At 35.6% G+C, this 14,451-nt stretch overlaps 2 protein-coding genes across 2 annotated transcripts; one reads left to right on the top strand and one right to left on the bottom strand.

Moving 5' to 3' along the window:
* Nucleotides 1-484: 484 nt before the first annotated feature.
* Nucleotides 485-1,979, top strand: LOC131629659 (large ribosomal subunit protein uL29-like). Its single transcript, XM_058900444.1, has 4 exons — nt 485-586; nt 680-815; nt 944-1,100; nt 1,667-1,979. The coding sequence occupies exons 1-4, from the start codon at nt 583-585 to the stop codon at nt 1,739-1,741; spliced, it is 372 nt and encodes a 123-aa protein (XP_058756427.1). The 5' UTR covers nt 485-582; the 3' UTR covers nt 1,742-1,979.
* A 7,899-nt stretch (nt 1,980-9,878) lies between these two features.
* On the bottom strand, nt 9,879-12,056 carry LOC131629658 (putative pectate lyase 21). The gene is made up of 5 exons (XM_058900443.1): nt 11,880-12,056; nt 10,827-11,178; nt 10,522-10,732; nt 10,343-10,411; nt 9,879-10,258 (listed from the first exon to the last, which is right to left on the bottom strand). Exons 1-5 carry the CDS (start codon nt 12,013-12,015, stop codon nt 10,028-10,030), a joined length of 999 nt encoding a protein of 332 aa, XP_058756426.1. The 5' UTR covers nt 12,016-12,056; the 3' UTR covers nt 9,879-10,027.
* Nucleotides 12,057-14,451: the final 2,395 nt, after the last annotated feature.

Raw genomic sequence — 14,451 nt, 5'->3', positions numbered from 1 at the left:
CTTCATATCTATTTGGGCTTGCTAATAGATTATGTATTTTATATTTTTATTTGTCCTCATTTTATTTGCCACTCTTTTTATTTTTGTGTGTTGAGGTATGTTTTTTGGCATGAATTCTCATTTTATTATTATTATTATATTATTATTATTATTATTATTATTATTTGCTATTAAATTCTTTTGGAATAAGAAGAAATAATTTTAAGAAATGAATTATAAAATATTTTTTTACATTGAAAATATTATCCAGTGTCACGCACGGGTATACACACTAGTTATATTATATATTAAATAAAAATGTAATAATAAATAAAAATGTAATAATAAATAAATTGATTATATGATATAAAAATTAAATAAAAAAATATATTAAGATCAACATTTAGTTTGAGGCCCATTCACTATCCATTTAGCAAAGCCCAATTCATAAACTAAAGCCCATATTAAAACAAAGAATGGGCTCAGAACCCAAAAGAATTTCGATATTTATAATATCCAAAGGCTTTCTTTGCCTCTCCCATTTTCAGGTTTTCTAGGGTTTGTAGCAAGGAGTGGAGGAGCAGCCGTCGTGTGAATTCAACAATGGGTAAATTTTCACAAACCCTAATTTCTATATTCTCAATCATCAATCACTGGTTTTCTCATGATCCATGTAACTAATTTGTGTTTAATTCTTCAGCCAGAATCAAGGTTCATGAGTTGAGGCAGAAAGCCAAAGCTGATCTATTGAGTCAGCTCAAAGACCTCAAGGCTGAGCTCGCTTTGCTCCGTGTTGCTAAGGTCACCGGTGGTGCACCCAACAAGCTCTCCAAGATGTAAAAATTGCCTTTTATTTATTTATTTATTTATTTATTTATTTATTGTAATTGTTTGATGCGTGTTAGGTGTTTGTGTTAATGCGTGTTAGGTGTTTGTGTTAATGAGTGATGTTTTGTGTTTTCAGCAAGGTGGTGAGGCTGTCTATTGCTCAGGTTTTGACTGTGATTTCCCAGAAGCAGAAGGCTGCTTTGAGGGAAGTATACAAGAACAAGAAGTATTTGCCTCTTGATCTCCGCCCTAAGAAGACCAGAGCTATTCGCCGCAGGCTCACCAAGCACCAGGTAATAATTCAGTTTATTTTGAACTTTGATTTGTGTTTATTAGGTTTAATTAGGTTTACTATTAGTTTTAATGAGATCTTTAACATGATAATAAGTCTTGTTGCTAAACATTGTGGTTCTTACTACCCTTGTGTGGTAAGAAAACAAGTTAGGGAATTACTACCCTTGTGTGGTAATATCGTTCAGTGAGTAATAATAGAAAATTCAATTGATTGATCTATTGTTACAACTTAGATGCCACTCCATATATTTCACCATCTGTAAATTTCATCTTAATATTGGATTTTTAGGGAAATGTAATTGAAATGAATTGTGTGTCTCTATCTAACCGAATCTTTAGCTGTGGAACACAAGTTGCATAAGAGCATTGAAAAAATGTATTCATATATTTTTCATATACTCATACGTCTCCGTGTGCGTTTGTATATATTTAGTAATCTTATTTTGAAGATTTTGACTTTCTGAGTTATAATGTAACTGCCGAGGATAAGTGTAATCATTACTTTATAGAACTGAACATTGTGTTGAAATTTCGCCTAACTTTCACTTCTTGTTTTTTTATGCAGGCATCATTGAAGACCGAGAGGGAGAAGAAAAAGGAGACATACTTCCCATTGAGAAAGTATGCCATCAAGGCTTAAAACTGTAGAACAAACCATATCTATCTATTGGAGATTTACATCCTTCATAGTTGACAAGTTTTGATAATTCTACTTTTGTATTTGCATGTTTGTGTTATCTAGTTTTTCTTCATCAGACCTGAGGTTCCGTTGCCGAAGTTATTAGAATTTCTCCATTTTGTTAGTTTCTGTCTTTAAGGAACTAGGATTATTTATTGCGGATTGTTTAAAATTTATAAATACTCTGTTTTGTGCTTTATTTTTCAATTAGATTTTGGTATAATATTGGTTGATTTCCTTTAAGGGGAAGTTCATAAACTTTTTAAAAATACAACTTTGCTAAGTGGAGTTTGAGATTCATATTTTCTTTAGTATCTGTTAGTTTAAAAACAGTAAAAAATAACACTTAAAAATGTGTATTTGATATTTAAAAATGTAGTTGGTGGTAGAGCTGAGTTTATTAGTCAGTTATTATGAGATAAAATGAAATATTTGTAGTTGTTGGATAGTATTGAGTATAAGATATTATGTTTGATAGTTTTCAGCATATTGCAAACATAATTATCAAAATATGATGGCCTAATGGGAGTGATCTAGGCTTGAATTTCTTTACACAAAATTAAGATATTATGTTTGATAGTTTTCATCATATTGCAAACATAATTATCAAAATATGATGGCCTAATGGGAGTGATCTAGGCTTGAATTTCTTTACACAAAATTAAGGATCCAAGAAGCATGTTATCATTTTCAAAGCTGATGATCACCTTCTCTACATGTTCAGTGATGGTTCCATCAGCAAAACCAAGTGTGTTGCAACCACTATCACGTTGCTAAGAATTATAATTTTATTTGATTTGATTCATATTGGTTCAGACTAATGTTATATATTGGATTTTTTTTCTATGAGATCAGACTGGTTTGCATGATTTCAATTTTGGAGTACGATTATTACGTGAATTCTCAATTTCAATTCATCCACTGTTTGTAAGATTCATAGGTGTTAGTTGTAAGACTGGTAGTCGGCTTGATTACAAGCTTGTTGGTTAAATTAGAAGTAAGGTAGCTTAACTAACTATGTCTACTGCTTTACTTGTGTTTGTGTTATCAAACACCTTGCAATGTGGAAGATAATAGAGAGAGATAAAGAGAGTAGGGGAGTGAAGAAAGATATTATTAATAAATAAGAGAGCATCTGAGAGAGTTGTTACAAAACTACACAAGTAGTTATTATATATACATGGAATAACTAACTATACATTCAACATGTAACTAACAAACTAAGTTTGAATTAATATACAACACACTTCCTTTATTCAAACTCTCACCAAGTGATACACATCAGAAGCTGATACTTCAGAGTTACTTTCAAACTCAGCTGGATCTCTAGACTTCAGTCACGCTTCAGAAGCTGCTTCAAACTCCGCGTCTTCAGACTTTGCGTCTTTAAACTCCGCGTCTTTAGACTCTGTCAATTCACCCGAGGCTGTTCCATTCTCTGAGGACTCGAGAGGCTGATGGTCCAAAAGCTATCAACGCTTTAGAAGCCACTGGTCCAGAAGCAGTTTCAACCTCTTAAGCAAATTCCATCATTCTCATTTATATCTCCAGCTTAGAGAATTGTTCTCCTTTTAGAACTTTAGTCAAGATACTAACAATTTGGTCTTTGGTAGGACAATATCTCATTGTCAACCTTCCTTTGTTCACTTGCTCCCTTATATAATGAAACATTGTTTCAATATGTTTGAATCTTCCATGAGAGACATGATTATTTGCTAGGTTTATTGCAGATTTGTTGTCAACAAGGAGCTTGATTAGTACTTAAACGTTTACTCCAAGTTCAGTAAAAACAGGTTCAATCCAAGCAGCTTGACAAGCAACTGAACAAATAACAATATATACTGCCTCACAGCTAGACAGAGCCACAACAAGTTGCTTATTGGAGATCTAAGAGTTTGGAGCTCCTTGAAACTTGAAAACATAACCTGTGGTACGTGTCATGTCCAATTTGTCACCACACCAGTCTGAATCAGAAAATCCTATCACATATTCCTTGATTCCCTTTCTTCCATAAGAAAAGAATACACCATGCCTCAGTGTTCCCTTGATGTATCTTAGTACTCTTTTTCCAGCCAGCAAATGAAACTTCCTTGGATCATGCATGAATCTGCTCAATACTCCTATAGAAAAATTGATATCTGGTCGACTATTGCATAAGTACCTCAATGATCCAATAATCTTCTTGTACAAGGTGGCATCTACCTTTTCTTCATCCTCATATCCTTCCAGCTTCTGACCCGATTCAACAGGAGTCACAACAGCATTGTAGTTCAGCATGTTGAATCTATTTAGCAAGTCTGTAGCATACTTTGCCTAATGCAAGACCATTCCATCTTGTTTGTATAGAAACTCCATACCAAGAAAGTAGGATAGGTTACCTAGATCTGCCATCTTAAATTCTGACTTCATTGTACTCTTAAGTTCTTTAATTTGCAATTGAGATTCTCCAGTCATCAAGAGGTCATCCACATACAAACATACCAGCAATGATATTTCATCTTGCTTGTATTTTGCATACACACCATACTCAATTAGACACATTTTGAAACCATGACTAAAGAAGAATGTATCAATTCTCCAGTTTTAGGCTCTTGGTGCTTGCTTCAAACCATACAAAGCCTTGTATAGTCTATACGCTATATGCTCTTTTCCCTTTACTTCAAAGCCTGAAGGTTGAGACACATATACCTCTTCATCAAGAGGATCTTTTAAAAAGGCAGATTTTACATCCATGTGTGACAAAGTCCACCTTCTACTGCAGACTAGTGCCACGACAAGTCTTATAGTTTCATGCCTTGCCACCAGTGCAAACACTTCAGAATAATCGAAACACTGTCTTTGAAGGAAACCCCTTGCTACAGGTCTTCCTTTGAGCTTAACTATTGTTCCTTTTGGATTCAACTTTACTTTAAAAATCCACTTCACATTAATTGAATTATTTCTTTCTGGTAGTTGAGCCAGTTTCCATGTGCCACACTTTTCAATTGAACTGGGGTCTTCCTTCTCTGCATCTATCCCCACGTTGTCCTTAATTGCATATTGAAAGTCCAATGGTTCTTCACCTGTCAACATTTCCAAGTATATTATTTCTCATTCCTGATCCACTACATTGTCATACATGATTTCATAATCATTCAGCCTTGCATGTATCTGTCTGTTTCTAATTAGTCTTGTATTTTAAGTAGGATTCACTACACCAGCTGGAGTTTCAGTTATGACTGAATTCACTTCACCAGGGTTAAATTGCATTTAATCCTGCATTGGAACCACTCTTATTCTTTCTCCACCTTGGTTCCAGTCCCAGGATTCTGCTTCTATGATGATCACGTCCCTACTAACAACCAATTTCTCAATAGATGGGTTGTATAACCTGTATGCTCTAGTTGGATGGTAATCAACCAATATCATAGGTTCACTTTTATATCCAAGTTTGGTTCTTCTTTCATCTGGCACATGTCTATAACATAGTGATCCAAATACTTTGAGATGAGTGATTCAAGGTTTGTTTCCTGACCAAATTTCTTCTGGCACCTGATTCTTTAGGCTCTTAGTGGGGCATCTGCTTCACCCCAGAATTTATGAGGCAATGAATTTTATGAGGCAATGAATTTTATTTCAGCATTCTCATAGCCATATCAACCAAGCTTATATTCCTTCTTTCTGACATACCATTGTGTTGAGGTGTGTAGAGGGAGCTGCTTCATTTAAAATGCCATTTTCATTACAAAATTGCTTGAATTCATGGGAATTGTATTCCCCTCCTCCATCGATCCTGAGTATCGTAATCAGTCTTCTAGTATGTTTTTCAAGCATAACCTTAAACCTTTTGAACATATTTAAAGTTTCTTCTTTGGTCTTTATTAGATACACCCACAATATCCTACTAAATTCATCTACAAATGATACGGAGTACTTGCTTTCTCCATAAGAAAGAGTTTCAAATGGACCACAAATGTAAGATGAAACTACATTCAGTACATGTTTGACTCTCATTAACAACTGCTTCACAAAGGGTAACCTAGTTTACTTCTTAAGCATGCAAATGTCACATGCAGGTGTTACTATCCAATTAGCAAAATGCCCAATTTAAAAACATTAAAGCCCAATTAAAAACAAATTTAGTAAGGAATTTCTTTGTACACCTTGTAGGGGTGAAAAAACTCTTGAAAACTCTACAATGTCCTTCGGATATGCATCTCCGAACGCATCCCAAATCAAATTTCAAGGTGTTTCAGAAATGCATCTCCGAAAACACCCTATTTATACATGAACGTTAAATTTAAACATTCAGTGATATTTTCAGAGATGCATTTCCGAAAATATTCTTTTTATACCACCTTGCTGCATGAACTATTTCATTCACCTCATTTCACCCTATAACCAAAACCCTCCAAAAACCTTCATCCATTCTCAATCGATTTTCTGTCTTCAAACAAAGTTTCAAGTGTTTTATCATGTCAAAGAGAGCATAGAAAGCTACAATTTAAGGTAAACTTTACTCATTTCATCTCTCATTTCCTTGCATTGAAGTTGACTTTTGGATGAAAAAACGGCGTCTCTTCGGAAATGCATTTCCGAAACCTACCAAAATTATTTTGGAAGTGCATTTCCGAAACTGTATGTTATAGAAACATAATTCTTAACATATTTTCTGTTTTTTCTGTTTTAGATATAGTGCATCCGACATGTTTCCCAAAGCTGTTTCAGACAAGGTGAATGATGATGCTAAGTCGAATGAGGTGAATGACGATGTTAAAACAATTGTTGTCGAGATAGATGTTTGACAAAATTTTATAAATGATCGAGTTTTCAATGCTCGCCAACATATGCTTGAATGGGTCCGAGGTGAAGCTAGAAAACTCGGGTTTGGCGTTGTGATTGGAAGGTCCGACAATGACACTAGTAGAAGGCAAGCATATGTAACGATGATATGCGAGATAGGTGCAAAATATGTTTCAAAAATTCGGAAGTTAAAACATGATGACATCAGATCGGGAAAATGTGAGTGTCCGTTAAATTGTGCGGATCATGTAGGGTGGATTATACGTACAAGGTCATCCAATTGTAGGTCGACTTAAGCTGGAGGAGAAATAGATTATTTCGGAAATGTCGATAATCAAAGTTGCGCCGAAAAACATACTTGCATATTTGAAACAGAAAAGACCACAAAGTGTTTCAAATATCAAGTAGATATACAATGAATGTTATAAACGAAACATTGCAAGCAGAGGTCTGAGATTCGAAATGCAACAACTTTTGAAACGTTTGGACGATAACCACTATGTTTCAAGGTACAAAATATGTGATGATAAAGTCCATGTTTGTGACATTATTTGGACTCATTTCCGAACCACCTCGTACAACTCCGACTAAGAAACCACCAATTCCACCACTGATTATTCACATTGATGAGATGCCGCTTTTTATGCACAAACACTTTGAAAGGATTGTAGATGTGGGAGGTGATCGTAATTGCGGGTTTCAGGCCGTGTTCGGTTTACTTGGTAAAGGAGAGGAGAGCCACACTATTGTGCGACAAACACTTATTTAGGAGTTGGCGTCCCATAGGGAAGCTTACACACGACTATATGGAAATAAGGAAGGATTCAATAAAATTCACAATGCACTTGTTCCATGTGTTACCGGTTCCGCACCACCTGGAAAGTTGATATGCTTCCCTGAAATGGGCCATCTTATAACAAGTGCATATGAAGAGGTATGCATCGATTTGATGAGATATGATTTTTCGGAGACATTTTTCCCACTTTGGAGTCGCGCACCTCAAGAACCATCCGACCACATCATTTATATTGGGCATCTTAGATCGCTCCATTTTGTTCAGGTTTATTTAAAACTGGGGTGTCCTATTTCGGCTACGTCAATGGAGTGGACGACACATTCCGCAAAAGAGGCAGGAACTTGGCTTAATCATTTTTTTGGAAAGGATGGAAGAATTCACCAAGTTGACAAAGCTTGAGAGAGAGAGAGAGGGAGGAGTCGAAAAAAAAACCAGTTTTAGATTTAAGCGGTGACAATTTATTCGGTATATTTTAGAATGTAATCGAACCATTTTTTGTATGTATTGTCATGCACAATGTAAATTTTATAAGATTCAATACATATATAATATATCTATTCAACATTTTACCGCTGTTTACTTTTACCGATTTAATTATTTTTATGTTTCTATGGTACTAATTCTGCCTAAATAAATTACGTTTTCTGCATAATTCGGAAATATAATTCGGAAATGTTTTTAAAAAAAAACCATTAGGGCATGCTTCGGATATGCATATCTGAAAACCCCCTGTTTTCGTTAAAAAATAAGAGGTGTATTCAGCAGTGTATTTCTGAAACATGCCCTGCCACATGAAAAGAATTCTTGGGACCAAATTTCTCCCAATCTTCTATAAATAGGGTCTCCAAACCATTTCTTCAACATCACATACCACAAATCAGAGATGACACAAACATATCCTCATCTTGCTTTTGTTTACTTCAATGGTGCGAAGCTACCACTTCAATTTAGATTCTCCGAGGACACGCCTCTCGACGAGCTAATTACCATACTCAATTATCTCCTACAATATTCAGAAAATCGGAAGGTCGGCAAGCTCGAGTATCGTTCACCATCACTCGACACTGAAGGAAATGTACAGTTCACTCAATTTACACTGAAAACGAATGACGATTTAAAGGTTATGTGGAGTACTTTTCGCTGATACTCTACTAAGGATCCGATTGAAGTTAATGCGAAGATTCAGAGATCGGGAGAAGATGTTATCAAAATGTTGCAATTTCCTCAGTTACCCGTTTATAACAACATGTACCGTTAAATTTTTGTTTCAATATCTACGTTGAATTTATGTTTTAATATCTATGTTAAATTTCTGACATGTAATTTCAACTATCTATGTTAATTTTATGTTAAGCATCTCTGGTTTTTAGGTTCTATTAAATTCTGATTTAGTGTTTATTAGGGGTGGCAAAACGGACTCGGCCCGTTGGGCATGCCCGTTTTGTCTGCACTTTAGTGCGGGGAGGACCAACGGTTTAGGCCCTCACCCTCTAATGTGTCTGCCCTGCCCCGTCTCATTTTTTACGCGGGCTTTTGCGGGCATGTGTATTTACATAAATTTTTTCATTTTTAGACATAAAAGGTGCAGTGCATGCAGGCTTTCCCTACCCCCCGTCACTTTTTTGCGGGGCGGGACTAGATTTTAGACCCACATCCTCAATTATGCCTGCCGCGCTCCATTTTTTGCGGACTTTTGCAGAGCGGGCTTAAACGGGGCGGGCATGCCCGTTTGCCACCCCTAGTGTTTATTTCGTAAATATACTTCTGAAATCGATCAATGGGTGAATTCAGAAATACATCTCCGAAAGCACCTCTAAAAAAATGGAATGTGGTGCGTTCAAAGATGTATCTCTGAATTCAGAGGGTAAAACTGAAATTTGGCCGGAAGCCTCTAAGAAGGTTAAGGGGTGTACAAAAGAATTCCCAATTTAGTATGGGCTAAGGACCCAAAACAAAGTATGGAATAAGTTTTGATAATTCTATTTTTGTGTTTGCATGATTTTGTTATCTAGTTTTTGTTCATCATACCTGATGTTTCCCTTGCTGAAGTTATTAGAATTTCTCCATTTTGTTAGTTTCTGTTTTAAAGAACTAGGCTTATTGCGGATTGTTTATCAATATTTTCCAATTAGATTTTGGTATAGTATAGTTGATTTAATGGGAGGTGAAGGTATAATAATATAGTAGATTTTGGTTTAAAATTGATGAAACATTTTGAAAACACAACTTTAGACTGTGAGGAAGTTTGAGATTCATACTCTGTCAAAAAAAAAAAAAAATTAGAGATTCATATTTTCTTCGGTATCTGTTGCAGTCAGATTGGATGTTATTTTAAAAACAGTAAAACTTTTAAAACTGATGAACAATGGAACAAAAATGGTCTGTACTACGATAGAGCCAATATCTTGCCAATTGCAAACAATTTTTTTTGACAGTTATTATACCACAGTGATAATAGTTACTCATGCTGCATAGTTCTCAAAAGTGGTGATCGTTTCTAAATGCAAGTATCAAAACACATTTCCAAGAACTATAATTTTCATTGATTTGATTCATATTGGTTCACACTAATATTATCCACTCTTTTAATTTCTGTGATATGATCAATGAGATCTTATATATAGTGATGGAACTAAGAACAATGTAGTGTGAACCTTTTACAAACGACTTCATAACATATTGTCTACTGGTCTACAAACGGACTGCCAACCTGTACATAACTGGACAACCTCTCTGAGAGAATCTGTAGCCGCTTCCATTGTCCAAGTCGGGTAATATTCACTAGGATGAAACATGATTTCTTCTTTAGATTCCGGTGGTATGCATGGCTGAGCACCATTCAGAAGCATGTCTCCTTCGGATATTATGAAGCCGGACTCCTGATGTTCTTTGTCTTCCGCCTAAACAACCACTTGTATCACATCAATTAGTAAACTATAATACGTTCCGATATGGCTGGACTAGAGAATATCAACGTGTTTTACCTTTTCGGTATAAAATTCAAAAGCCTTTTTCTTAGTTCCTGCCTCATATATGTTGCATTGGGAATATATCTGTAAGATGATTTTAAAGAATTTAGTTATGTCCACATCTGGTGAACATAAGTTGGAATACAAAATACGTAAATGAAATGCAGTGGATGATATCATAGTATCACAATCACCTGGGCCTCAACACTAGCACAAATTGCATAGATTTCCCAGTTTCTAATGTAATTATTATACAGATGAACTTTTCCAAATCTCACACGAGGGTGTCTCTGCCGTGTTCCATCAAAGAAACAATGATGAATCGTCACCCGGATGCATCTATCACCGACGTGCAACGGGTTAGCACCAATTAACATGGTCTTGTCATGCTGTGCAAAGTAGCATCTGGTGCCATTAACAAACAATCTCATTACAAAACAGCACATTTGATCAAATCATCGACATAGATCAATTTAAAAAACGGAGAAAACGAACCTACCTAGATATAGTGATATCCGTGCTTTGTCTTGTGATGTCTATAAGCCCATCATCATAATCTCGAAGACTACAGCGGTCTATCCAAATATTCCTAGAATTCGGTTTTATTTGAATCCCATCTACATCATGACCCCTTCCCCCCTCAAACTCGAGGTTGCATATAATTATATTCTCACATTCTTTCAGTCTTAAGCCTTTCCCAGTCAATTTAATCCTCTGGCCTCTTCCATCTATTGTCTTATGAGAGGACACATTCAGGTATGATGAAAGATTAATTGTACCTGAAATCTCAAAAACAATCCATAACGGCTCCTTTCTACGACATCCTTCGCGAAGTGAACCAGGACCATCATCTGAAATGCAAACACAAGCAATCGATACAATATAAATACACAATACCAAAACTTCAAAAAAACAACACTATAAAACAACAACAACGACATCTAGAGCCATTTTCCATTTATTGTATGGACTAAAAAGGATGCCAAATAATATTGTAATGTTCTCTAACAAAATATGACTAATGATCTATGCGGCGCCGACGCGACACTGCCGATTGAAAGTGTATTTAATGTCCGGCACAGGTTCGTGTTCAACACTCAAACATATGGTTACATTCAACTAATTCATTTTTAAGTGCCGCTGTTGCGTTTCGTAGCTTAATAAGTGTTTCATAACTAATGATATCTGTAACACCGATACCTCTGAAAAAATGTATGTCCGTGTAAGTGTCTGAAGCCGACACCAAGACTTGTTATTACTTAATTTATTCAAAAATTTTAAATTATTAGCGTTGTTGACGTGTCAGGGTCGTGTTTCCAGTTTCCGTGATTCATATCTAATGATAGACCATTTGAATACAAACCTAGTTTTTCATTATCAAAAGATAAATTTGCAAGTATCGAACAAAATGATTGAAACATATATAGTAAAAGAAATGCATCCAAATTTGAAGTTCCAATATTTGAGATTAGATTAACTGGTTGTTGATACATGCAAAGACAATTGAATGAAAGCATAAATTGAGGGAATGGAATGTAAAAGAAGAAGAAACCTGAAAGGGAGGTAACCAAATAGAGAGGACCGTGGAGGCCACCAATGGCAAGGCGGCCAAAACCTTCAGCACGGCCGGCCATGGCCCTCAAAGTGGAATCCAAATCTCCGTATGGTTGAATCGGTGTCGACGCCATATTCGCCTTGCCTACAGAGCTTTTTTTTTTGGACAAAATATGCTATGCACGCAATGATAAAATAATAAGTAATAATGAGTAGATGTACTTTAAATTTTCTTATTTTTACTAAAATTAGTAATTTTTTTTATACGAGTATAAATGAGGATTTTTTTTTTTTTACTTTATGCACTCTGGTTCGAGTTCGTGCCTAGAGGTCATGGTATTGGCCAAATTGTTCCCACTAAGAATCGAACTCGATATTCTCCAAACTTCGTCCTTAGAAGGAGCTCGTTTACCACTCGAGCCCAATTACTTGGTTAATGAATAACTTTAAACAGTGCATTTCTAAAACATATTTTACCATTTTTTTCTGTGTCCATAATTATTATTGATGTTCAGATACTTAGGTACTGATATGATTTGAGTTGAAGGTCTTAAAATATATGTTTAATGCAGAATGATCAGGTTTTAACTTATGTTTCAAAACATATCATGATTATGAGAAGAGTTACTCTATCCATGATTTAGAGTTGACAGTCGTGGTGTTTGTGTTTAAAGTTTGGAGGCATTATCTGATGGGTTCGAGGTTTGAGGTATTCAGCAATCTTAAGAGTATGAGATATTAGTTTGATCAGAAAAAACTAAATACGAGGCAGAGGAAATGACTTGAATTTTTGAAAGACTACAACTTTGGGTTGAGTTACCATCCGGGTAATGCTAATGTTGTGTCAGATTCTTTGAGCAGGAAGTCCCCATATGTTGGCGCTTATGGTTCGAGAATTTAACTTGATCAAGCAGTTTTGAGATTTTAGCTTGGTGTGTGAAGTGACTCCTAATAGTGTGAAGTTATGTATGATGAAGCTGACAAGCAGTTCACTTGAAGAAATCAAAGAGAGTTAAATGTTGGATGCGGGATTGGTTGACCGCTAGGTATTAGTTAACAGAGAAAACTTACCTACAATTTCTTAGGTGTGGTTTATGCTATTTGTCAATGAAAATATGACAATTATACTTTAATATCATTTAAGGAGTGAAAATAGGAGAAAATTGTATATGTGTAAGAGAAAATTATACACTTGTCATATTTTAATTGGAAAATAGTACAAACCTGTTTACCTTGAATTTTGGCAAACAACCGCTAGTCTCTTATTAAAGGTTACTTTGCATGATTGACTAGTGAATCCTAAGACTTTATTGTGCTAAAATGTGTTTCATTGTAGTGTTGCTTATATAGACAAAGAGATAAAATGTTGAAGAAAGAATTCAAGGAAACAACTTGAAGAAAATGCAGAAACTTAAAAGTAACATACACTTTTAAAGTAAATACATTGCATGAAAAAGAAATGGTATGCATACATACATTCTCAGAGGTAACGCTCGTTTCTCACTTTTTGACACAAAGATTAGAGTTTTTCTTGAACAATGTAAAAATTCGGACCCCTGAAACGATAAACAACACTGCTTATAGATATCCTAACTAGTAACTGCCCTAACGGTCGACTAAGCATAGGCTACTACGTGTCCACACCATACAACCTTCGCCTATTGGAATTCCACGTGTTTTTAGAAGAAACTGTCTGATCTTATCCACTAGCTTCGACTTCGACCAAATTTGACTATCAAAGCAACTAAGTTTCTCTAAGTTTTTCTTCTAAGTACAAAACACTTATGAAACTTCGACCGTACTTTTGCCCTCTTGAAGATCTTTCGACCAGAGAGCTTCTTTGGACCACTTCGACCTATAACTTGATCAAAAATTGGTATTCCAGCACTGGTCCTTTACACTATAGGTTTATATACCCTTAAATCTTACTATGAATAGGGTAGTCAAAATTCATGAGTAACAAAGTGCCCCCTCAAAAGTCCATTTTCGACTAAATATTTTAAAGGAGAAAATAGGCGTTTTGAATTCTCACCATTTGACTACTCACAACTGGCGTCAGCGCCATGATTACCTTTCCACATCTTTGCGATTCCCAAGGTAATTTACCATCATTACCTAACTCATAGGTAGTGGACTCATAGCTGCCACCATTTCCAAGACCTAGTTTTTGGGACAAATGAAAAGACATTTCTTTTCTCCTATTCTTTTGCATTGATAGCGTGTCAACTTAAACAAATTGGTTATAAAAGGCTCCCAAACTCTTTGTCACTTTTCCCACTTTCCGCACTTCACTAATCTTTCTCCAACACCTTCATTCTAATTTTCTTCGAACTTCGACAATGGGTGCTTCCACCGCATACGACACTGGTGCTAACCCTCTATCATCCATTCTATTTCGCAAAGATGAAGACAAATGGCTTGCTTTTGCTCCTCAACCTCCATCTGAAGAAATGAATGTTACGAATTGGAGAAATCAAATGCTAATCACTTACCAAGCTTCTAATAAACTCTTGGCTTTCCTTGGACCATATCCTGATCATCGGTCTTATCCTGACAAGGTTATCTCATTT

This window comes from Vicia villosa, unplaced genomic scaffold, assembly GCF_029867415.1.
Source record: "Vicia villosa cultivar HV-30 ecotype Madison, WI unplaced genomic scaffold, Vvil1.0 ctg.000587F_1_1, whole genome shotgun sequence".
Lineage (NCBI taxonomy): Eukaryota > Viridiplantae > Streptophyta > Magnoliopsida > Fabales > Fabaceae > Vicia > Vicia villosa.
The sequence above is the reverse complement of the archived record's forward strand: the minus strand, read 5'-3'. Positions and strand labels throughout refer to the sequence as shown.

Bases quoted from the DNA above. Each gene is read 5' to 3' on its own strand.
- LOC131629659 (XM_058900444.1), top strand. The intron at 816-943 runs GTAAAAATTGCC...TTGTGTTTTCAG, and splicing joins CCCAACAAGCTCTCCAAGAT to CAAGGTGGTGAGGCTGTCTA. The intron at 1,101-1,666 runs GTAATAATTCAG...TTTTTTATGCAG, and splicing joins GCAGGCTCACCAAGCACCAG to GCATCATTGAAGACCGAGAG.
- LOC131629658 (XM_058900443.1), bottom strand. From the start codon at position 12,015: ATGGCGTCGACACCGATTCAACCATACGGAGATTTGGATTCCACTTTG. The intron at 10,733-10,826 runs GTAGGTTCGTTT...TAATGGCACCAG, and splicing joins ACGGATATCACTATATCTAG to ATGCTACTTTGCACAGCATG. The intron at 10,259-10,342 runs GTAAAACACGTT...GTGGTTGTTTAG, and splicing joins TTGAATTTTATACCGAAAAG to GCGGAAGACAAAGAACATCA.